This window comes from Siniperca chuatsi, linkage group LG16, assembly GCF_020085105.1.
Source record: "Siniperca chuatsi isolate FFG_IHB_CAS linkage group LG16, ASM2008510v1, whole genome shotgun sequence".
Taxonomy (NCBI): domain Eukaryota; kingdom Metazoa; phylum Chordata; class Actinopteri; order Centrarchiformes; family Sinipercidae; genus Siniperca; species Siniperca chuatsi.
In genome coordinates this window covers 23,591,854-23,617,737 of record NC_058057.1, presented here as the reverse complement: position 1 = coordinate 23,617,737, position 25,884 = coordinate 23,591,854, and the positions used below count along the sequence as shown (strand labels likewise).

The following is a 25,884-nucleotide window of genomic DNA, read 5'->3' as shown; positions in this document are numbered from 1 at the left end:
GGGATAAAAAATGACCTTAATTCTACATTTCTTAATTTGGAGACTACTGGATGTGACTTTCAGACATGCCATTTATAAATAAAAGCGAGAAAGTATTTGGAATTGATATACAGCTAAATCCACATCATTTTGTACTGAGATTAGACTCCAATAATGAATGTAGGTATCACTTTGTATGCTGCCTGCCTCACAATTTTACAAAAATGGTTAGACGAAGAGTCCCCTGTTATTTTAGCGTGGTATGAAAAACTGATGTCCATTTTGCCATAGAAAAGACTATCACATGTGTTAAGAGGTACTCTTGAGGAGTTTGTAAAGGACTGGTTCCCAGTAGCAATATACCTGAAAGGTGAAAGGTTAAGAGTAATAAGTATGGGGGGGGGGTAAAACTAATATAACAGAATAAGTACATACAAACCACATTTTGTAAACTCACCTGGTTGGGACTACTTTTTTTTTGTTTTGTTGTTGTCTATATGTTTGCTCTTGTTCTGTGGTTTTCATTATGTCTTGTCTTAATTGTAGGTCTTTGTATGGCAGTGGTTCTCAAACGTCTGTCATGCCCCCCTTCAGAAGCCCCCCCACCACCACCACCACACGTAAACGAATTGAGGGAACAACAAATAGAAAAGGAGCCAAGTTGAATTCGATTGAAATAAAAGAAAGGATTAGGGTCAGCACGATAGCATCAGCAAACTGAACAAGCAAACAAAAATGTTTTTTTATTTCCCTACATAAATCATATTCATTCAACTTAGTTCCACTCCATATTTTCCCCCTGGTCATCCACGCCCCCCCTACAGTGGCTCTATGCCCCCAGTTTGAGAGCTGCTGTTGTATGGTATAATTTTATTTCTGTTGAAAAAATAAAATAAAAGCACTTATTAGGCAGCAGAATGACCCTGTTTAGTGTTGTATTATTATATATTTCATTACTGGATTATTATTACTGATGCATTAACATGTACGCATCATTTTAATGTTGTAGCTGGTCAATATGGACCTAATTTTAATAGTTATATACTGTTATATAGTTTAATTTACTGTACAACAATGCATCATGTATAATGTGTTCATTTAAAGGTTTTTAAAATAATACTCAACTAAAGTACAAGTATTATACAGTACTTGAGTAAATGTACTTAGCTACATTTAACCACTGATGCTTTGAGACAAGGCTTTGTATCTTTTTTACCTGTATCTTGCTGTTTTTGTACAAGATACAGGTATTTTGTTACATATTTATTACTGCACACTACAAAATGATGTTGTGGCAAAAAAACTAAATCCTTCCTATTCATGAAAATGTTTAAATGAAGCCATACCAGTGACATCACAATTCAAGCTTCAGGACAGAGTAAAGCATGTTCAGAACCACTGACCAAAATGCCCTTGGTGGCTCAGGAATAACACGCGTTTTATTTATTTATTTTTGAATGGGTGAATGGGTTCCTTTAAGACTTAATCAGGACCTCCAGACTTCTCTGTCCGTCTCTCCCAGGAGAAGTGAACATAATGGATTGTTCCACAGAGGAAATGTTGGTGAGATTAGAAAATGGAAACAGAGATGCACAGAATGAATTCCTAGAACATAATTGCATGAAAACATACTATGAATGTAATTATGATAGAATATAACTTTTGAGTTTGTGCAAAATAACAGCAGAACACAATGACACAATATGAAAATGCACAAAAAAATTTAAATGGTACGACTTAAGTGCAAAATATGACATGTATGTATGCTTGATGTACACATAATGTCAAATATATGTAGTGTAACATATTCTTCTTCTTCTTCTCAAATTATGTTCAATTTGCAAATGTAGAAGGTTTTGCTACGGGAGGAAAGAAGCTAAAGTCAGAGGAGGTTGATGGAAAATGGGAATGAAAGATGATGATAATTAAATGAGGAGGAGAAAAAGGTTGATGAAAGGGATGTGAGGGAGCGAAGGAGGATGGAGGAGAAACGTGGATGTCTGTCTGCCTCTCACTCTGACTGGGCCAACTCTCCCCGAGGGGCACACATCTTATCTCTCTCTGCTTCCTCTTTATTTATTTATCAACCTATTTTTATCCCTGTGACCAGGATTCAGACGGGGAGTTACGTAACAGAAGGAGAAATGTGCTGCGCATGGGCCTGCCAGCACAGAGGGAGAGGACGCAAGTACAGAAAGAAAGGCTAGCAGCGCATGAATTAACGATAGAGAATAAAGCACCATGGGAGCAGTCATCAAACATACACACATGCAGAAAAACCTTCAAACACACACACATAAATCCATGACTACAGATTGATTGTAATGAGTAGCTGGACCACATTAGTCATACAGCACTTTACATGCACATAACACGCCGCAGGGAACAACATGATTCCATTTTGCTTTTACCCTAAATAACCTTCACATCTCCTAATCAATGTCTCCCGACACTGGTCGAGAGAGAGAGAGAGAGAGGGAGACAAAGACAGTGAGAGAGAGAAACTGATTTGCCTCGTTTGGGCTTTTCTTTCTCCCTCTTTCATCTTAGTGTGTTTTCATCAGGACTGGAGCACAGTAGGATTGCAGAAACTATCGTCATCCGAATATAACAAGAGAAGTCAAATTCAGCAACATGTACTGATGACGGGGCCCACCAAGAGCAGAAAGGGTTGAGTGTGGGCATTTGTGTGTGTGTTTGTGTGTTTTTTGAAAACCGAGTGTAGATGTCAAGGCTATCTTGAAATGTCAGTAATCATTTGTTATTAATGTCCTTAATGTTGCTACTCTTTACTTACTTAGCTAAAAGAATAGTTCTACCTTTTTGGAAATACTCTTATTCACTTTCTTTTCGAGAGTGAGATGAGAAGATCGATACCACTCTCATGTCTGTGTGTTAAATACGGAGCTGGAGCCAGGAGGTGATTAGCTTAGCTTAGCACTAGGACTGGAAGCATGGGAAAACAGCTGGCCTGGCTGTGTCCAAAGTTCAAATATATGTCTAAAAGTGAGAGGGAGAAAAACTTAAAACTCAAAGTCATTCTCAGCAGAAAATTCACAGAAAAAGATATTATACTAACCATGCTATTGGACTGGTAAGTGAAGTAAGGCTAGCGATGAGCACAAAGCACCAAAGGTGAAGGCAGAACATAAAAACACCATTATATCATTAGTGCTTATTGCCAAAAATGGAAGCGAAGAAAATAAAAGATAAGGAACTCAAGGACCACGACTCTGAATTCATGAGAAAAATATTCAGTGTTGTGGTTGCCAGGTTACAGTGTATTTAGATAAACACAGGTCTATGCTTCTTGGGCTTTGGTTGCATGTGTGTGAGATGAGGATGCAAAGTCCAATTGTGTGACCATGAATATTTCAGATACAGACAGAAACAAAATCTGACACACAGAAAAGAGACAAACTCATCTTCTATCAGACATGGATAAAAAGGATGGTGTCAGTTTGGCAGCTACTGGCTTTTAAATAGCTATGAAGAGTAAGAAGTCACTTTTCTAATCTGCACGATGGCACATGAATGCATCGTACTGGCAGGGATATTCAAATCAATCTGTGCTTTCATTGCAATAACTTAAAACAAAACAAATATAAAACAAAATGAGTGTATTACTATAGTCTTTTGTATTGTATTGTGTTCCTTTCAGTTCTGTTCTGAGCGCTGTGTCATACCTGATCTGCTGATTGGCTTCGCTGCGGATCTTGAGCACCTCCTTGCCCTTGAGCTCCAGCTCTTTAGTCAGCGTGCTGATATTCTCGTTGAGTGTGTGGATCTGGTGGTCCAGCTGAGCGATGTGGTTCTTCCTCCTGGAGACCTCCTCCTGCAGCTCAGTGATCCGGCCCAACAGCTCACGCTCCTAGGAAGGGGTTCGAAGAAGAAATAAATGAGTGTTGTTCAGTTTCATGGTTTAAAGAGTTGAGGTCCCACTGTGTTATTTGTCCACTAATGATGTCAGGTTTTTTAATTACAGTCTCTCTGTAACTTTCTTAGACTGACTTCAGGTACAAATCAAATTAAAAAATAATTCAGGGAAATAGCAATTTCTGCAGAGCAAATTGACCGTATGTCTTATTATAATAACACCAAGCTTATTTTGGCTAACTGCAAAACTGGGTGTGTAATATAACATATTCATGTTGTAAGCGTTCAGCTTTTTGTTTATTATTGGCCTGTGATAACTGAAACAGCAGGACAACACTTGTTGGCCTTGTCTTAGAACTATAAAATCCACTTCCAGTAGACTGGAAGGGTTATTCATTTTACACAAGTCTTCAAATTGCTCTCGCAATTTAGCAGACTTTTTAAACATTTACCCATTTTATTGAGGTAAAACTACCATGAGGATGAAGCTCTTCAGATGAGACTATTGATATTGAACACAGCTATGTGAACAAAAATGGTTTCTTCATGTTATTTGAAAAGATTCAATTCGTTCACAAATATGACAAAAACTTCAGTGAACATCAGCACTGTACAAGAATGCAGGTGCTCGTCTGAATCACTCAGGCAGCTCATGAATTATCAAAGTTCTCCAAATCACTGAATGACGTCCATGTAAACAATGACCAACTATCCAAATTACTCATGACCCCCTGCAGAGCTGCTCTTTTCTTCTGAGCTCCACAATGAAACAAAAGATCTGGCTTATGTAATTTGTGCTTTGAAAGTGAGAAAGTGAACAAGTGATTTTCTCCACAGGGTGGGAGTGAACAATGCGTAGGTTCAATCAAATACTCACATGAAGACAACACGCACCTGCCTGACGTTACAATGAGTCCAGTATGAGGATGTCGCTTAGATAAGTGACTCACTACTTCTAAAACTTGGTATAACATTATGGTTTTTAAAGTTGTAATCCTTAAGATTTCAGTCCTGGTTGATTAAGAAGTATTTAAGTTTTTGTTAATAGAAAAACATCTAGTTTAAAGGATAAAGATGTCGATATTCTATATTTTTCTTATTGTCAACAAACAGGTTGTCGACATGTTGATATAACTTAAGCCTATTATATATTTTATTCCTCTGTGTCATCGAGCTCTACTGTTGTTCAAAAACTATTAAAAAACATCAGTGAGCCACACCATTGCACTGACGTGTTTCTTAATTATGATGAACCTGGGCGCTGTAGCATATTTTGACTCAATTCCACATACTCCGTCCTGCTGCCATAAATACTCACTAGAGCACCAAATGTGTATTAATGCCCAGCTGAAAATAAACACTGTTTACTCCTGTTGTTTCATAATAACTACAGTGCCCAGCTGTTTGAGGAAATTACTGAGCATTAAAAAAAAAATGTAGCTACACATGGGTGACCATGGGTGATTTATGTATTCAGCAGGGACCAACAAATGGAAATTTAGGTCTTGTCATGGGATTTGTTGACAGTAAGAAAATACAGAAAAACGCCAACCTTCTCCTTTAGGATACCATTACTTCTCCACACATGAATTTTACTGGATGAAAGTCTCAGCACTGACATGTTGTTTATAAAGCGAGTCCAAGTGACAGACTGTGCAAGACCTTTGCTGACATCATTTAAATGAAATCACTTTATAGGATTTCAAAACAATAAAAAAAAAGATTTTTATCTTTCATTAGGATCTACCAGCCATCAACATGCAAAACTGCCAAGTTCAGTGTTGAAAGCCACAAGCATGATGGGACGCAGAGTGGGCCTTGTTTGCCAAATTGATCATTATGATTAGAGACTTGAATGAAGAGGCAAAGAAAGGCAAAGATGTGATCTGAAGACTCCCAGTAGAGGGCCACTTAACTCCATCACAATTAGATGAAATATTATCGAGTTATTGTCCACTAATGATTCCCCACTCTGCAAAAATCTCATTCCACTTGCCTCTATAACAATTTGTGCCAAGGGCTATGTTCATATATCCAAAAGCCATAATCTTGTATAATAGCCTCATAGTCACAAACTCCCGTCTCACTATCTGTCTCTATCTGAGTCTCCCTCAACATTTAATTTAATGCAGTGGCTGATTTTTGTTGTCAATAAACCTAGCAGCGCAATTAAGCATGATGGGGACAGGGCAGCTTAATCTTTAATGACTCATTTACTCATTTCGCTCTCCATCAACTCAAACTCCTGGCTTCATTCTTGGGAGATAGGAGGCACAAAAGCAACAAAAACTAAAGAAAACAACAAAAACAAACAAGCATACAAGAAGGGGATAAAAAAGCTGGCAGAATAAAAGAAAGGAACAAAGAAAAAAGAGGAAAGAAAATAAACCAAAATTGGTTCTTTTCAGTGTATTCAGGACGATTTGAGGAGTATGTATAGCACGGGGACTTGCATTGAGACTTTTTTCAAACATCTAATCTGATCAAATTACAGCAGATATCTGTTCGTTGTTCACATTCGTGGCAGATAACCGATGAAATAAAACTGCTGGTGTTGATTGGGGGCTGGTTTGGGGCACTGAGCTTTATTTCTTCTCTCATGCTGCGTCTGTCACTCTGCAATCACTTTCTATTCTCTCCTTTCACCATCTCTCTTTGTAATCTCACTTTCCCCTCCACTGCAAACAACTTGGTTAAATAAGCAAACAGCACTGCGGAGGAGAATATGTGCACCATTTTTTGCTCTTTTGCCAGCCCCTCTCTCTTCTCATTTTTAAGCCTTTGAAAAATAAATAAGTTATTCAAATATTTATCAAGCCATTAGCTGGCTGAATCTCTCGACTGAATTAGAGTGTGATTTCCTGATCTACTGAGGATGTATATATTAAAGAAGATGACGGACGTTACTTGGACGGTATTATCCATACAGTACGCCTGATAGAATATTATATAATCAGTTAGCATTACACTGGTTCTTTATAGAATAACATTAATGTGAACCTGTTTTTTTATTAAGATTGTGATGTTTATCCTCAGTTTCAATGGACAATTCTAGTGTTGCACTGTCTGTCAACAGTAGGCTTGATCTTCTGCAACACACTGAATAATCCTCTGGTTTAAACTTCCTATTTAAAGGCCCTGAAAACACATTTTCTTAATCAACTTATTAGTGTGAGTGATGGGGTCCTACATGAGCACACTACTTTCTGCCAACGTTAGGACAGTTTTGGTTATTTCACATGAAATAATGTATTTCTTTTCTTTGTGCTCTCCTCACTAGTTGAAGTGGAAGTGGATGGGGCTTAGCTGGAAAACGTTGATGTCAAGTACTTCCATGCACCAATCAGATTTCAGCAACATTTGCATCAATCTGATCAAACCACATCCACACAGTCCTAACGAAGCAGATTAGGTTGGTTCAGTTTCAGGTTAATTTTCTTATGAAAATCTCCACAACATTGTCCTTTTACTGTCCAGCTGCCAAAATCCAGATGAGAGAAGAGGGGAGTTGATAAAAATGTAGATTTGCGCTCACAGCAATAAGCCTATCGTGTAGTAGCGAGTGGTGCAGCAAGTGCTTAGTGGACTTTTTTGCCCTGGGTTTTGCCTCTCAGGCTACATACAGTTTGCCCTACCTTATTATTATTGGAGGTTGTTGGGGCTGTATGCAGCCTGAGAGGAAGACAGCAGAGGCCGCTCAGGGCAGAAATGAGCACTGCCACCTTGCATTATTTCAGGTAAACAAATTATTAGTGAATATTCTCCTGAAAAGACGCTAGAATTGAACATCAATCAAATCAATAAAGATGCAAAAAAACACGTATCATAAAGTATGTCTATTAAGGAAACTAAACATGATTTTATGAAGGGTAAGTGCATTAACAAAACAGAGGTTTACATTACATTTAGATTTCTATTTTGTTTGTTGTAAAGCATATTAATCAGTTTTCAGAGGCTTTAAAGTTATAAGGTACAAGGTTGATTTATTTATCATTTACATCACAGGTGTAAAACGAGATTTAGTTGCAGTTCCCTTTTTTGCTACTCTCAAAAACAAAAAACAAACGTTATATATAAAAATGATATACAATAGATAGGTGAATAAATAATAAGTCATAGAAATAAAACAATTTTACATGGGGGATACCAGAGACTACTACTAATAAACAATTGGATTTCAAAATCCATATCATCCAATCACAACTGCTCATTTAATGCTAAAAAGAGAGAGGAGAGGAAAATAATGATGAGGTGAAATATTAAAATACTGGACTGAGGCGCTACAGCCGTAAGAGAAAATGACAGCACTTCTAAGTTACTTTAAATAAGTCGATACAAAAATAATAATTTCAAGTTCAGAGTGAAACCTTACAGCAAACACAAAGAAAGAAACACTTTGTCACAAACACTAAAACAACATCAAAAATAGAAAAAATATCATGGAAAAAGAACATAATAGATATTGGATGTCAGGGGATGCTGATGATGTGATAATTGATCAGACAGCTCTGTTAGATCAAGCAAGTTAAGTATCTCCAGGGAGACAGATGACAATGTGTGCTCATGCAGAGACACACACACACACACACACACACACACACACACACACACACACACACACACACACACACTGCTTCAGCCTCTTCCTCCCCGTCAGTTAAGTAATTGGAGGTATAAAAACATTATTTAACACAGCATGACAACTGTCTGCTGCTGCTGAGCTCTTCCACTCTGATGACTCAACTCAGGAAGTTTCAGTTTAAGTGCCATTAGGGCTCCGGCACAGTAAACAAGGAATTAATGTAAACACAAACTCTCGATGTCTCTGCCTCTGATTTTAAACATTGTACATGCAGCATTTTAACATTAATAAATCATTAAATAAGACCTTCCGGTTTCTTACACTATATTTTACAAGTTTAACTTTAAAGTTTAACAAAAGGAAATTCACTTGGTTGGTTACAGTTTGTGCCATTAAATCCGATGGATTATTTTAAAGCACAAAGGGAGACAAACAGAACTCATAATAGCAGATGGTAAAAGGACAGAAAGGATAAAGTCACTTTCAAATTAGGATGGCCAAACAGTGGCCTATCCTGTAACATAACTGCAATGTTCCCAATTCAAATCCTTCGTTGCATGTCATCCCCTCTCTCTCTGCCCTCATATTTGATGTCTGATTCTCTGCGGTACCCTATCAAATAAAGTTAAAAATGCCCAAAAGGTCACTGTAAAAAAAAAAAACAGGTTCAATATTTATTCAGGAATATTTTAGCAAAAGTACCTGTGTTTGAGCTGAGTTGTTGAATTGATCTGTGATCTGTGCATCATAGGATTTGAGGTGTGTTTGCATGAGAAAAAAAGTGGGGGTTTTTTCAGAAGCCAGCACTAGAAATTAAAGCTCATGCAGTTCAAAAATTGCATCTTTTCTTGAGTTATTCCAATACATATAGAAATAGAGAGACTATTTCATTATCATTGTTCAGAATATCATGTCAATTACAGAATGTATATTATGTAAAAATGACCACCTCCATCACAGGTTTCCTTTCCACTAATTGTATCTCCCCACATACAGTGTGGACAGGTTAATACTACAATTCACAGTGATCAATACACAATAAAATGTATTAACTAAGTAAACAATTGAAATCTTCTCACATGTCGTGAATCTACTTGGGGGTCCAAGAGAAGCTTGTGCTGCAGTAGAGACTGAAATCTGAACTCAGTTTCCACTGTATTTGCTACAGCTTTATGACTGACAGGCAGCTCAGACTGTAACACTCTACTATTAGCCTTTATTGACTCCTTATTGCCTTGGCAACTAAAGATGAGAAGGACTGATGGTGGAGTGTGGGGGGTATAAAAGACAACCAGCTGTGCTTCTCTGCTAGAACATCTGTATCACAAGGTGATGAGAGGGGAACCCATGGTGTTTGGGGTAATTAGTAAGATTTACAAGAGATGGTAAGAGGGTAGCCTGCCGGGTGGTTTGTGTGTGTGTGTGTGTGTGTGTGTGTGTGTGTGTGTGTGTGTGAGCCTGCGGCAGGTGTTATGTGAAGCCCTCTGGCTACATCTAATTTCTGTTTGACTGCAGGCACAGGTGAACATTAAACACAAAAGAAAAGAAATAAGAAAAATCTAAACATCTAAACAATTTTTCTGATCAGTTTCATCTCTTAATGTTTTTCCTGTTTGATATATTACTTGTTTAGTCTTTAAAATGTCAGAAAATAGTAAAAACTGCCCATCAAAAGCTTGTTTTGTCTAACAGTCCAATATCCAAATATATAAAATGTTGTATATTTGAAGATCAAAATTGTTGTTTTCTATTGATCAACTAATCAATAATCGATCAGCTAAAGATTTTCATAAAATCAAACCCTGTTTTTGATGCTATTTGTGGACGTTTTTTTCACCTCTCAGTAAAGTAGTTTTCATTGTCAGTGGCGGAGTCCGTCATTCCCGTACTGGATTCAAATTGCCTTCCCACAGAAAACAATGCAGCATGTAATCCAGGGCAATTTTATCTCATTGATATCAGCCCCACAGTTTACTGCTCACTCTCTTTACACCGCGTCAGAGCGGTATTAAAGGAAACCGAACATTTCCTAGTGCTGCAGTCACAGGAGAAACAATTTTGTGACCGCGGTTGACGCTAACTGCGATTGTTCATCACTAATGCGTTTACAAAACAAGACAACGGTTATTTTTAGCAGTTTGTTGACTGGAGATCTGTTTTAAATATTGCAGGCAGTAAAGGAACAACAAGGAGCAGCCACGGTGAGCTGTTAGATGAAGAGCTGCAGATACAACAAACTTCACTGTGCCCTGCTGCTGTGCGGAAAACTATTTGTACTGTACTCTGATACTGAAAGCAGACCGCGTAAACGGATTCACCAGTCGCCCTTCTGTTGTATTTCTGACAAAGTAACTGCTCAATGAGTGTTTACTGCCCCCAGACTTCTAGGACCTATAGTACTAACTTGCTGTTACCATCAGTAACTATGGGAAATCAACCAGGACTGAAATCTTATGAATTATAACTTTAAGCAATCAGCGGTCAGCAGCTTCATTCCAAACATATTGGCATTACAAACAGCTTTCTAAATTTCTTGTCAGTAAATCCTGAGTGTGTATTATACAGATTCAAGTCTCTTTCTGTGTTTCTCACTAGAATAGCTTCCTTGGAGACTGTGGATGAATGTGTTTAATAGTGTGAAAGACAAGTCCTGAAAACCTATCCAGAGGTGTCTACACATTGTGGATTCATTCTAATCACACAATCTTCACTCCGGCCATGAAAAAAAGAGAAGAGGCTAGATTGTTTTTGGGAGGATTCATACTTGACTAGAAAGTCATTCATCACAGTGGCTTTGTTTCCATGCAGTGGTGCAAGTGCAAGTGACGGTTTGTGCCAACGGTTTGTGGTGATGAGTCCACTGATGTTCACAAAATTATAGTTATAGAGTATTATAATCAACTCTCAAGAGTTTTTGTGTGTGCAGCTGTAATTTTTTTTAATTTATATTCAGATATATCCAGATCCTTCCATGATAAACTGCATTCATTAAGTCCTACCTGAGTCCGGTTGCTCTCCAGTGTTTTCTCCAGCTCCACCTTGGCAGCAGCTGACTCCTGTTGGTGGGTTTGTCTCAGGTGTTCGATGGCTGATGCGTGGATGTGGTTCAACTCTGATCGCAGAGAGGCTGATGGGAAAAGTGTAATGGAAGAAAAGGACACAGGAAGCTATATTTAATTTGTACAGAACATATCACACATGAGGAAACAAAGAAAGTTTGCACATTTCAGATTCAGGGATTTTATGGCTTGTTGAAAAAATGCCTCGTCCAACCTTTAGTCTGCTTGCAAAAAAAGTGCTCATTAGATGCAAAGGCATTTTTATTACAAAATAAATAAAGTCTTTTTTTTTATTTTGCACATAAAGCAGAGTGCTTTGCCTGCCTTTACCCAAGTGGCCTTTAATCCCCACTCCAATGAACACCTTTCATTGCAAACAGTCTAATGGTTTGAAGAAGCATAGAGAGGGAACACACTGCTATTAGCTTTCTACTTGAATGTAAGACCAATTTAAAATGTCAGAATAAAGAAATGCTGCCATGAAAGGTGGGACTATTTCTGACTGATCACACACAACATTCACATACACTCCCGACTGAGCACACACTTGTATAAACACACATTCACACACAAGGAGAAGACAAAGGAAAGTAAGAGAGAGAGTGCGATAAAGAGAAAAAAGGTAGTAAAAGGATGTCAGGGTGTGGGAAGTGAGAGACAGATGGAAGCAGCTCTCCAGTGTCAGGACCATGACATGAAGGTTAATGGAAAACCATTTTTCACAGCACAGTACTGGTGTGTTAGCACTAAAAACTGGGTAAGACTGCGATTTTACTTCACTTCCCAGTTGTGTTGGTCTATCTTAGACATTTCAGCTGATATTCTCATTTTAACTGTCGTTCCTACATCACATTATACTGAATATAAAAACAGACTGCACCGTTTAGTATTTCCTAAAATTCCTGCATTGACTTTAGAAAGAAAGCAGTGACAGTGCAATCTGTGATGGAGGGATGGTAGTTTATTTTAGAGTCTGAAGCCACACAAATCAGTGAATATCCATATGTCTCGTATTCGATCTATTATTACATATGGCTTCCACTGTGGCCCTGTTGTGAAAATATCATTCTAGTTTTCTCTGACGAGTTTTGACGTAAAATGCAGTCAATGTGAGCAAATGTGATAATTCGTCCGACCATACTAATGTAGTGCCCCATTTGCAATGTTGACCCAGCTTTTCAAGCGATTTGTTACATAAAATTGCACATTAACGAGAAAAACTAAAGTTTAAAACTCCAATAACTCATCAGGATCCTGTAGCACGAGCTCTAAAGCTCAAAGTTAGCCTAATAGTTATGATGCAAGTGTTTACAAAGAGGATTAAATCAAAACATTCAAAATTTAATCTAAATTAAAATAGGTTGCCCCACACAAACAAGTTCTTACATAGAGATTACTTGTTACTAGCTAAATATTTACAGCCAATAACGGCCAGGTGTAACTGTTGTGTAGCTAACTGAACTAACTGACAAAGCTAATGTTAGCTTGCTAATTTAGAGTGAAGAGTAAAAAATTTAATATGTTATGTATATTTGACCTGACACTTGATAAAATGCTGTTTAATAATGACTTATGATTTCCACATTATTAAAGTCTTTACTAGCTGAGACATTTCTTAAGATTTAATGGTGCAACCATATTTAGTAAATCACTAGTTTAAAACTTGTTAGTTGTTATTAAGGACTTAAGAAAAGGAGTTTATATTACAGAAAACCCATGTGCTATGCAAAGACAAGTATGATGACATAGCATTATGCTAACTGATAGCTTGACCATGACGGCATTGTGCCGCTTGTTCGAACCAATAAAAAACTGTAAAAATTTCTTGAATTCCAACTGCATTTGGACAGAAAAACTTTTTTATTCTTTTATCACTATTTACTACATGAAAGGATAGAGGTTTCACTTTTCAGTATTTTCACAGTGCACACAGTGACCAAAACCCCCAAACTGTGCATTCCTAAGTAATTTTGTTGAAAAAGAAAATGTGCCAAAAGGTAATGGGAGGGGGAATCTTTTTAATGCGTGTACCCACACACACGCACACAAACCACACACACACACACACACACACACACACACTAAGACCTTACCCAGCATGGCTTTGCCCTCGTCCTCCAGTTCAAAGCGGAGTGTTTGCAGCTCTTGTTCTGACTGCTGTTTGAGCGTCTCGATGCTCTGGCGGTGAGCCTCTCTGAGAGACTGCAGCTCTGCATGGTGATGATGGCGGAGACGCTCCTCCAAGTCCTGATGGAGAGATGAGAGGGGGAGGAAAAGGGATGGTGGGAGGTAGGGGAACAAGGGAGGGTGAGAAAGGATAACAGAAAGGAACAAAGAGAGGGCAGGAAAATAGGGAGAAAGAGGAAAACAGAGAGTGGGAGGACCAGAGGGAGGGGGGGGAGGGAATCAAGGAGAAAGTAGGGTAGAGAAAAAGAAGACAGCGAGAGAAAGAGGAAAATTTGTTGATAAAAAGTTTAAGACGTAGGAGGAGATGATGGAGCAGGAGAGAAAAGTAAGAGGGAACAGAGATGTAAAAAAGAAAATGGAAAAGTGAGGCAGGGAGAGATAAGGAAGTATTTCAGTATTTTAAATCCTCTATACATGCTGAAGGAGAAACTGGCAAATCATCATACACTGACTTAAACTGCACTGAAATATCAGCCAAGAAGAGAAGAAAAATCGGACTGTTTGTACTGTATAGTTTTTGAGAAAAATAGATAAGATCACATGTCAAAATGCATTGTAAAATATACACAGTTCAGCCTCATATTTTAAATCTGTTCTTTAAAAGGTTTGCTGACAGTTTCAATGGACTCCTGTGCAGAACAGCCTTGACTAACCAAATTCAAGTCACTCAACTGAAGAGTCCTTAAGGATATTGAGAAAAATAGAGGTAAGGTCACCTCGAAATGCATTGTAAAACAGACAATTCTCTTGTATTTAAAGTCTCATACATTTCTTTTCCTTGAAAGGTTCGCTGACAGTTTTAATGGATTCCTGTTCAGAACGACCTCGACTGAAACTTTTTTGTAGTAAGTCAACTTGACTCTGATTAAATGAACATTTTTTTCTTTTATAATACTGATATTTAGTTCAATGTTTTTTCCTCAGTTAAACTGAGCAACAGTTAATGATGGCTGTAGAAAAATAAGAAATTGCTGCTGATCTTTTTTTTTTTTTTTAATAATTATTGGACAGACAGAAGTAGTGGCTCAAAATCATACTGAGAATTAAACACAATTATATTGGGATCGGGTTACAAGTTTGTTAAGCTACAGAGTGAGAAAACAAATGATCGATACCCCAATAGATTTTTTGGTAAGTTTGTGACCAACAGTGATGGCACAGTAGAACTAGAAAGGGCTGGATTAGTAAAAGCACATGATAATTAGGTGTGTTATGGACAGGTGTCAATCAGATCATCTCTCTGCGCACTTCCCACCATTACGTACTAAAGATTTCCTAAAAGACAGAAGAGTCCAGACGGGCTTCACCCAAGATGAAACCCCTGAATTTACTGAAAGTGTTCGGTGTGTACTGATGTCCGTTAACTAATCTATTTGTGGAGGAAACAAGAATCTAAACTAATTTGTAAGTAAAACAAAAACATGTGTTTCCACCGTTTTGTTATTTTTTTTTATTAAGTGATTAATTAAATTGTGTTCAGTTACTTTGATCCAGCTGTTGTTGATCACAGTTTTGGCTTAACCAGAACAACATATTAGAATATTAGCAAAGAAAACTGGCAAGCACTTATACACACAGCATTAGCATCAGGCTTTAGCACTGCTGACTGGAGGGCTGCCACAACACACACACACACACACACACACACACACACTGAGTATAGACCTACTGACATTACACGGCTGGCAGTCGAACGTTTACTCTGGCAGAAAAAGCTGCTTTTGATGTGTGAGGATCCACATTTTGTGTTTGTAGCGGTGGGTTTATAGGAAATAGGGTTTTACTTTTTGTAAACACATTCACTACCAGTGCTGCTGTCATCTCGATCCACAGTTCAACAGACGTTTGTTGCGTCTGTTACTGTAAACTCATCAGTCTGATAAAGTTGGCTGTCAACTGGCTTGTTGGCGGAGACCAACATTACATTTAACCATCAACAGCCATGTTTCTGGTTCAACAGTTTTTACTATAAATGTGATTACAGTTTTTATAATTGATCACAGTGATTTCACAGAGTTTCTCTGCGATGTCATATTTTTACTTAAAGATACAGAAATCAGAATGATGTGCGGATATTTATGGATGCAACTGCAGGAGCCAATATTAACTTGTTGTGCACTAGTTTTTCAGTAAGTTTAGAAGACTTAAGGTTTTACCTGCCTTATCTATTTCTGACTACCAACACTGACTTCACTAACTTATCGCTCTCAAGGTTCGACTTCCATTTACAGGAAAATAGTCTAATTTCAGGAGACCCACACAAAATTTCATTTTTGGAACTGACAAAACATTTGGCCCCCCAGTCTGTCTCCATACACACATAACATCTTGTTACATTATCATAACTAACCGCTTAACTCTAAAGGCAGTTGTTTTCACCATTTTGTAATTAGCTAGTGCACAGAGATCACTGGGAACATTGAAATTTAAAGACAGCGCAGGCTATGGAGTAGCGCAGGACACAGGACATAACATCTTTTCTTATAAAAACTGGGCTGCACTGTACATATTCCATTTACTTTCCCCTTTGTGTCATTATCTCACTGTTTATATACTGACAATAAGCTGCATTGGCAATGATTTTGTGGTTGTGTTTGGTGATGCTCAGCTGCAAAATGTTTCCATAACCTGCTATAATATTTTCAGTTTAGTACCTGTTGTGGACCTGTGTATACACTACACAAATAATGTATGGTGCCATGTAAATTGTACTAATATATAATTAAAATCAATATAGACTAGTAACAGGCAATACATGCCTTTGCAGACTGATTTATCAAATTCAATGTTTCATATCTAAGGAGAAAACACAGCTGCAATTTCCATCAGCAGTCTTAGATTACTTGAGGTGAAGTTGAGATCTCATTTTCATTATTACACAAAGCCCTAGAAGCACACCACTGTAGACAATAAAATTGCTGTTCAACCCATTTTTCTTTGTCAGTAAAATATTAAGGTGCCATTTTGCAAATTTTAAATTAGAAACCCATCAAGAAGAAACATCTAAAATGATATTCATAGAAGGTTGGCAGCGACATCTGTGGCATTTTAATTTGCCAGTATATAATGCCTTTGGGAAATGTTTCATGGAACAGAGAGAGCCCTGAATATTCAAATGAATCTCCCTCTGAGTTGGCGGACAGCAGATTTGAAGCATTTGATGGGGCACCATGCTGTTTATATGGTTACACTTAAAAAGCCCCCGAACGCAAAACAAAAGTGTTACAGTTCATTAGTGACAAGATCTTTGTGAGCGGATGGATAATAATGTTGTTCACGCTGTATTTAGTTGTGTATCCACTAAAAATGATACTACCAAGTATTACAAGCCTCTCCTCTTACTCATGTCAAAAAGGAGCTCTTCATAGTTTGCATCATTGTTTACTAACTCTCACCACCTGACCTCCACATCCTCCAACCATCTATTGTGTATTCTGCTTTAATGGTCCACCCTTGTGCATTTCAGTCTTTTACTGTACCTGGTTCACTGAGCCATTACACACTAGGTGTTCTTTCCATTGCTTTCACTGACTTCATAGGCAGTGATATTATGTTGAATGCATTTTTAATTTGCATTGTTTCAGTATTTGCACTTTGTTTCCTTTACAATCTTGCAGTAAGTTTGTACCAGTGAAACACACTACTTTTATGCCGTATGAGTTCAAAGTCAAGATCTTCAGTTTTATTACTGCTCTGTAACAATGGACCCCACTTGTTTAGGGTAATCCTGTGTCTCTGAGTTAACTGTTCAGTTATCACTTGTTAAATGCCAAATAGATGTAAAAGAAACCCCATGATGAGTATTTTTATATCAAAGTCTGTCTCTTTTCTCTTCCCGTAAAACAATATTTTTTATATTATCATTATATTTTTAATGAAGGTGAAAAGTCCTGTAAAGCTCCGTATGGCGCAGATTTCGCTAAGCCACACCCCCACTATTGAATGATCCTATCAAATCTTAAGGATTTAATTTAAATTGTAATAATATCCCATTCACATATTCTGTTTCACTCAGAAACACGTCACATAACAGAAGCTACGCACGCTCTAGCTTTGACTTTAAAGTAGCACAGTCACAGTATAAGAAAGTCAGTTTTAAAAGCCACTAATCTATTTTATTTATTAGTATTGATCATTGGTCTTGGTGGGTCAGTAAAAACCATACCTTTTATTCCTTTAATTAAAGGGAGCACATTAATTACCCCTAATGGCAGTGACGCCTATAATTACAAATTGACTGTAATGTTGTTACATTCACCTCCTCCTCTCTCCTCTCTGTGCTGTTTGTGTGTGGAGGCCTTGGTTGTTTCAATCTTCATTCCATTACTAGACGGTCAATATTTGTTACTTTGCCGGTGGGTGAATCCATTTAACTAAGTAAAAAGGGGTGATACTGTTGAACAAGAGCGAGAGCGACAGGAGGGATAAACACACAAAGATATGAACTGAGACCGTGGCCCCCAGGTCTTCTGGCAGGCTGATCCAGCTGCTTCAGCACAGGTCTTAATCCTGACCCAGAGGACAACTTAAAGACCCGAGTTGGAGGAACTGAGGCGTCTAAAAGGGATGTAGCTTAAAAGCATGTCTGATATGTATTCAGGTGCTAGACTGTTGAGTGATGTAAAACCCAAGAGCAGAATCTTAATGCCTAAACTAACCTGGAGCCAACACATCGACTTTGAAACAGCTGTAACTTGTTCTCTTCGTCTGGTCATACTCAGCACTTAAGCTGCTGCATTATGATGATCTTCAGTTTATTCAAAGCTTTCTTGGGCAGACCAGAACAGAGAGTATTACAGTAGTGGAGCCTGTTAGAGATAAAGGCACATATAACCTTTTCAGTATCTGACCGTGAGAAATGACTGCACACTGGCAAGATTCCAGAGAAGTTGGGAATTTCAGTGATGGGTTTTTAATGTGGGCTTTAAAATTCAGATCAGATCATAAGAAAAAAAGAGAAGACAGCTAAGTTGGGGCTTGACATGTACTGTCCAAGATTTCAAAAACAGTAGTGGGTGATTTCGACCATTAATATTTTGGTTTTATTACCTCGTAAAAGTATTACACTAACAGTTAACAAACATGCTAGCGGCTCTGAGAATCCGGACTTAGGCACAGCAGTGCTTTGAGCCAAATGCTAATATGCACACAACGAAAATGTTAATATGCTGATTTTTATACCATCTTACATTTGCTAGTTAGCACTAAACACAGAGTAGAGCTGAGGCTGATGGGAATACCATTAGATTTGGTCATAAACCAAAGTGTTAGACAAACTTAAATTTTGACCCAATGATGGAGCTAAAGGAAAAGTCCTAAAAGTCCATTCGGATGCATCGTCTGGGAACCACGAATGTGTGTAGCAAATTAAGTGCCAATCCATACAGCAGATGTAAAGAGAACAGGAAGGTGAAAACTTTGACCTGCTGGTGGTGTTATTTTGTTCTTGTAGCGTAGTACGGTAACCTGAAAGTCAACAACAAAAACCATTTGAACAAATTTAATAATGGTAACCATTATTGGTTGGGAGCAATTAACACTCTCATACAAATTTTAATAAAAGAGTCTGGCAAAAGCCATTAAGGGAGCCACCAAGCAACCATTAATGCTACTGATATCTACCACATCATAAATAAACACTTTGGGCTGGTTCCTTTAGGGTGGAAGTATAGATTTTGAAGGGTCAGGTGCCATAGATTCAAATTCAAATTAAATTTTTAAAATGTGCAGTGAAATAACATAACTTGTCTTTTTTAAGTTGCTCTTTCTAACTGATATGTCTTTTTCAGCTTTACTGATGGATAAGAATGATGACTTTTGATGTGTTTAATTTTGCCATGCTGCAAGCCAAATTCCCATGTGGGACAGTAAAGACTGAACTGAACTTAACTAAAAGCTCAAGAGGATCACCAAAGTCATTAGGATTCAGCCTCTGGGAATCATGAATGTCTGTACAAAATCTAATGGTGACCCGTCAGATTGTTGAGATATTTCAGTCTAGACCAAAGTGGTGGATGGACAGACATTGCAACCTCTAGATCCCTGCTGCTAGCATGGCTAAAAATCTTGCTTTTACTTGGACATTTTCTACATTTTGTATATTAATTTGTATTAATATCCACATGTCCTTAGGAAATAACAGTTCTCCCTCTGAAAGTGTGCAGGCAAAATAAAGTGAGCAAGAGTCTGAGAAATAAGATAAGTAAGACGATGATAAGCAAATCAATAAGCTGTCAATTGCTCCATGCACACTCACTGCTTCTATTTGTAGCTTTTTGGTAGCTGGAAGAAGAAGAACTAAATTAGGTTATGTGCATGTGTTTGTGTAGCAGGGATTTGTAAAAACTTTATTACTCCCTGGATGCAACTGTCTGCGAACTGTGAACAGATAACGGCTGTTGACAATCTGAATGTACCTCCCATCCACCCAAACACACATAAAGCACACATACACAAATGATCCCTCTAATGCCTCCACTCTGGATAATAGAGTTTTCTCTCCCTGCACTACTGACAGAAATATAAACACCCTGTCACCATAAAAGCCCCCCATAAAGCTTTTAACACTTTATTTCCCTGCTTATCTACTACGACTGTGACAGAAGAAAGAATACTCAAAAGGTGGACAATGTTGTGGTTATATTGAGGGAATGTGCACCAGCTATTGTGTATGTTTGCATTAGAGAAGAAACAAGTGGAGGAGGAGAGGAAGATAACAGGGAGGAGCATGTTTGCTACAGCAGTCAGTTCGGTTTACAGGAAAATAATGAAGACTGCCGATTTCATAAGTGCTGTATGACTCATATTCTTTCTCCACATTTGTACTCAAGGAGTTGCCAAAAACACATCATAAGGACGCTGTTTCCTGACCTCCATTCTGCCTAAAGCATTAATACAATTACAGCGTCCAAGTAGGAAAAGGGATTTGGAATTGTGATGTATAGCTGATCCAAATCGACCTTGACTGTGAAATAGAAGGATTAACGTTGAAGAACATTTTCTTGGCACCTTGAGGAGTGTGTATGTTGTGTTTGTGCATGCATATTTTGACATTATAAAGAGGAAACACAGAGCTGTCAGTATAGCTGCTTGGTACAGAAGCTGTCTGCTGTCAGTGAGAGTGAGTAACGATGGTGATGACTCACTGTCAGTCTAACTTAGAGTCTGACAAGGCTCGATTGGTTAAAAATGTCATGGATGGGTTCTCCTGAGGAGCTTCTGTAACTGGCAGAGAGCATGACATAAATGCTGCAGCTCATTTTTCATGTGTTCTTTTAAAATATATACATTGTTTGCATATAATTATGGGATAATGCTTCTTCAGTTTTGAAGAATGCAATTCTTAACAAACTTAGGAACTTACTGGTTTGAGAATTCAGTGTGCTGAAAATGCAGGTTTTCTAGTTTTGCTTGACTGCAATGGTCTCACATTTATACAGCCATTATACTAGATCAATATTAATTTGAGAATGACATATTGAGGTAAACAGTCTACACCCAGGGATTGAGGGAGGATTTGTTCCAGGATCAATGATGCTATTGTTATACATCCGATCATTGTCAGTGGTGCTGATTTAGCCTGAGCTTGAGGTATGCATCCAGTTGCTGTCCATGGTGCTGACTCTGCCTAGTTCTGGTAATCCACCACACTGCTGCCCTACTGCACTGAGTCTGAACTATGCACCACTTATTGTAGATGTATCGTATTGGCATATATGTTGGCCAATAGGTAACAAGAAATTGCAGTACAGAAAAGCCAAAGATATGTTTGAGGTCATGTAGAAACAGGGTCACAATTACAGTTTGCTTACCAGAGGGCACTGATAAATATAACTGTAAAAAGTCCCACTCGGAGTCGGTACATATCTCAGTTAAATTCAGAAATATCATTATCAGTATTGACCTCATAAATCCAGTTTCGAATGGGCTCTATTTTTGACCACTAGTGGCGCTCTGGAGCCATGTTTTGAAGAGTGGGTCCCCTTTTTATTTGTATCTTGTTCTCTAACACATGCACGAGGATGCACAGGTGCACTCACAAGCATGAAATACACATTCATGCTGACTGTTTCATGTTATTACACTGATTGAAAATTGGTGGCAGTAATACGCCAAGAATCATAGCAATGTACCAGCTAAAAGCAGGGAAGAAGACTTCTAGCTAGCAACCATGGATGCAAACAATGCAGGTTTCAAAATATATATATATTTTAAATCAGTTTGCAAATGTGAAGACGGAATTGCATTCAACACATTTGTTAGTCTTTATAAATATTTAGATTGTACGGTTTGGAAATGTGTGTGCGCGTGTGTGCATGTTTGCCACCACCGACCTTCAGGTCCCTCTGCCTGGCGTGCTCCATGTCCTTCATGGAGCAGCAGTGGACTTCCTGTAGACGCTGCTGTCGCCTCTGGTGCTCCGTCTGCAGCTCGTCCAGCTGCATCCTAAGGTGCTCCCTCTCCTGGCTGAACTGGTGCTGCAGCTGCTGCAGCGACGACTGCGACTGGGACAGCTGCATCTCCAGACTCTGCTTCAACAGGGAGATCTAGAGAGACAGACAAAAAGAAATATTGGACTGGGAGGGAGACCCTTACTGGGACAGCTGAACAAGCCGCTGCGTCTACACCTTTGCATACATATACTTATTAAAAAGAAAGCGAGTAGATGGTGCAGGAAGAGAAGTATAAGGAAGTGTAAGGCTGTCTCTAGGGAGCAGAATCTTTATGCTGCAGAATGAATAGAGATGGGCAAAGAGGGGGTGGCAATCAATTAAGCTTAAACAAAGGTTGCCATATTAAGATATTTGTACTTCTTAAAGCCTCAAGCAATACAGTTTCTTACTTTTTGTAAATAAATTGTTTGCAGTTCACTGCAGTACAAAATAAATTCTGGCTAATGCTGTAGTGCAGTGAACGTAGCACTAGAATTCATTGTTGGGAGGAAGCAGCATGATTCACCAAATTAGTCTGTCTAGACAACTTAAGATAATGAATACTTAAGCAAGTGTAGAGATAATGATGTATTTAACTGCAGTCATGCCAATAAAGCAAATTTCATGAAGAAGCACAATAGGAAACTTTAGAATATAGAGGACTACATCCATTATTCGGGCGACCTATGATCCCACTTGTTCTGTCTAGAAACAGCAACACTTGTCGGCAGGATGCGAAGTTACTCTTGCCCGGGGATGGTAACCTCTGAAGTCCTTTGGAGCAAACTGGACAGGAGGAAACCATGTGAGACCAGCTGGACCCTAAATTATTAATTTATTAACACTTTGAAACATAGTTGGAATAAATGTTGATAAATTCATCACCTTTTGGATCAACTTGCAGATCATACATTACTACACACGACAAAGAAAGTTTCTCAGTGTCCATATAGCTGCATCCCAAATTTGGAAATTATATTATGACTGAGACATGAGTCATACACTGTGTCATGAGGTTGGATAGGATTTTTTAACACAAGTGTATGGTTATATATGCCAACCAGTGTTGATGTTGGAGACAACTGGGTGTCATGTGAAAGGGGTAATAAGTCTAGAGTGAGGTAGGCAACCACAGTAGTCTTTCAGTGGGATGTCTTAAACCTGTATTCATTTTTTTTGTCTACCTGGAGGTGGTATATTATCACTTTAAAAAGTTGTTATAGTGAACATGTTAGTAAACAGTGTGCTTATTGACACATCCAGCAGATATTATGCAACATTAGCATTAATTTAGAGTCGTGTTTGTGTCCACGTAATGAACATAAGTCCAATATTCACTCTTCTTTTAACTCTAGTTTGGTCTGAATAAACTGCTGAGGGAAATATCTGGCTCTTAATGCTTCACTATGTTCACCAGCTAGTTGCTAAAAGTGTCTGTCTGCCATTTGGTGGAGGTATTGTTCAGCGGGTTTGTCAGAGATTTTCTGCTAAAAACAGCTGCCTGCTGTTACCGGAAACAACGCTGATGAGAAAAAAGAACCAAAACAGTAAAGTTGTGGGCTGGGAAATCAAAACATTGAGCTGAAAGATGCTAACTGTGCACACATGGCTTTGGGCCTAACATCACCCTTATGCTTCATTACATCAAGTGTCAATTACAATTAAACTAATATTTACAATGCTGAAACATATTTGTAGTTGTACTTTTTGAAAACATACTGTGAAGCATCTTGTGCGTGAGCAAAAGTTTAATCATATTTTGTAAAAGTTATTTCTGCCCACGCTTCAAGGCATCACTGACATAATAATCTGTTAAAATACAGGCTATTAGAAAAGAGTCTGCACCATCATTTGATTTCCAGACAGCATCTTCTCTGTCAGTGCGTATCTATCAAGAGACTGACCGCTGCTCTGATTTGACATTAGAGTAAATAAATATGGTTGCGCTGATTGTGAGGCGTGAAGCGGACGCATTAATCACTAGATGGGAGCTGAAGGACGGTGCGGGCATGACGACGACCTGCAGCGGATGCACACAGCATGCAGAAATGAACATAAATAAAGCCATTGACACTGTTTGCATGTGTGTACGATGACCACAGGAGAGCTTAGTCACGCTACATTAATATTACCGGGTGGTCATTAGCAACAGCAGCCTGCTCCGGTGTATTCACTGCGACATCAAATAATGAATGTGTGAGTGAGTTTGTCCACCAGTGTGAGGGAGAAATAAGTCAGTCTGGCGTAGACAGGAGGTCTTAAAGGGGCAAGCTTTGAAGGGAGGCAGTTGCTCTTATTGCCTTTCTCATCCTCATTCTCCCTCCTTATTGATTTTTTTTTTTTTTTTTTTACTACTGGTATAATTACAGCCATTCCACTAGAAACTGTAGGCATCTGGCATTTTGTGTTCAGAGAGATCCGCAGCCCAAGTTAAAGATTAAAACCATGTTTAACCAGTAAATGGGGGCACCTCCACTTACCCTCTCCATCCAGGACTAGTGATCATCTTTCTTTGCATGTTCTTTTTGCACTTTTGATTTTATACATTATTTCTTGTGTCCATTTAAGAATTTTGTAAAGGGCATAAAACACCAACAACACTTGGTGTAATTGTATTCCTCCTCCATCTTTCCAAGAAAGATCAGGATGGAGGCTGGTCAACACCTGTGCATTCAACACACAAGCCCATACTGTACTGTACATGTATACAGATCCATTGACAATAGTTGTACCTGTTCCAGCAGGTCCTCCACTTTCCTCTGCCAGCTCTCCCTGGCGCTGCTCAGTTCCTGCTCCTTGCTTTGTGCCAGCTGAGCCAGCGCTGAAGCCTTGTCCTCGTCGTGGTCCTCTCTCAGCTCCTCACGTAGCTTCTTACACTCCTGCCTACAACACAACAAGACACACAGATATTTGTATTTATGTTTCAGGTACTAATGCTGTTATCCAACGTGATTCACTAAACCTGCAACAAAACTTGCATCAGTTCTAACTGTGGATTGCAAACTTTCCAAAAAGCCAAATGCAAAGAAAGCAAAAGGTCTGTGGCTTTACACCTGAATAATCAGTATAATAAAAAACAATGTGATAGAATAATGTATGAGTGAAGTGTTTGGAAAAGACAGAAGGTGACAGCTAAAGAGAGGGGTAGACCACATGATCTTGAATTATAGTAGGCTATAAAAATGCTCTAAAGAAGTATGGTTTTTGCGTTTATTATAAGGCCGGTAGACTCATAAATTAAAAAAATCATTAACTCAGCATGGCTGATATTAATTTGGTGAGGTGTATTTTTGGAACTATTTCAGATTATGAACAATGTATGGCAATCCATTTTTAGAGACACTTTCACAGTCATATTGCTCAATAACTTAAAGCTGAATTAATCAGGTCTTTTTTGGGCACTTTGGGGCAGATCTCTGCAACAGGATTAACATTACACAAGTTTGACATATTAAGGTCTCATAAAATTGATATGGCTAACGTGTTAGCAAACAGTTGTCATGTTTCATGTGACCTATTTAATGTAAGTCCAATATTCACTCTCCTTTTAGCTCTGGTTTGGTCTCCACCAGCTCCTGAGAAAAATATCTGGCTCTTTAGCTGATAAATGCTCCACTATGTTCACCAGCTAGTATCTAACTTTGTCTGTCAGCTGTTTGGTGCAAAACAGATAGCCTACAGCGAGTTTTTAGAGCTTTTTGCTGAAAACAGCTGCCTGCTGCGGCCAAAATTAATGCTATGAGAGTGAACCAAAACAGTGAAGTCAGGT

General features: G+C 38.4%; 1 protein-coding gene across 3 annotated transcripts in view; it reads right to left on the bottom strand.

The window, feature by feature from the left end:
- The window catches only part of fam184ab (family with sequence similarity 184 member Ab), a 136,139-nt gene that overhangs the window by 23,287 nt on the left and 86,968 nt on the right, over window positions 1–25,884 (bottom strand). For all 3 annotated transcript variants that reach the window (XM_044168929.1, XM_044168930.1, XM_044168931.1), the window contains exons 13-17: window positions 24,848–24,998; window positions 22,017–22,229; window positions 13,590–13,743; window positions 11,437–11,564; window positions 3,666–3,850 (exon numbers count right to left, since the gene is read on the bottom strand). In XM_044168929.1, the coding sequence (XP_044024864.1) occupies window positions 3,666–3,850; window positions 11,437–11,564; window positions 13,590–13,743; window positions 22,017–22,229; window positions 24,848–24,998 (831 nt within the window). The remainder of the gene's footprint in view (window positions 1–3,665; window positions 3,851–11,436; window positions 11,565–13,589; window positions 13,744–22,016; window positions 22,230–24,847; window positions 24,999–25,884) is intronic.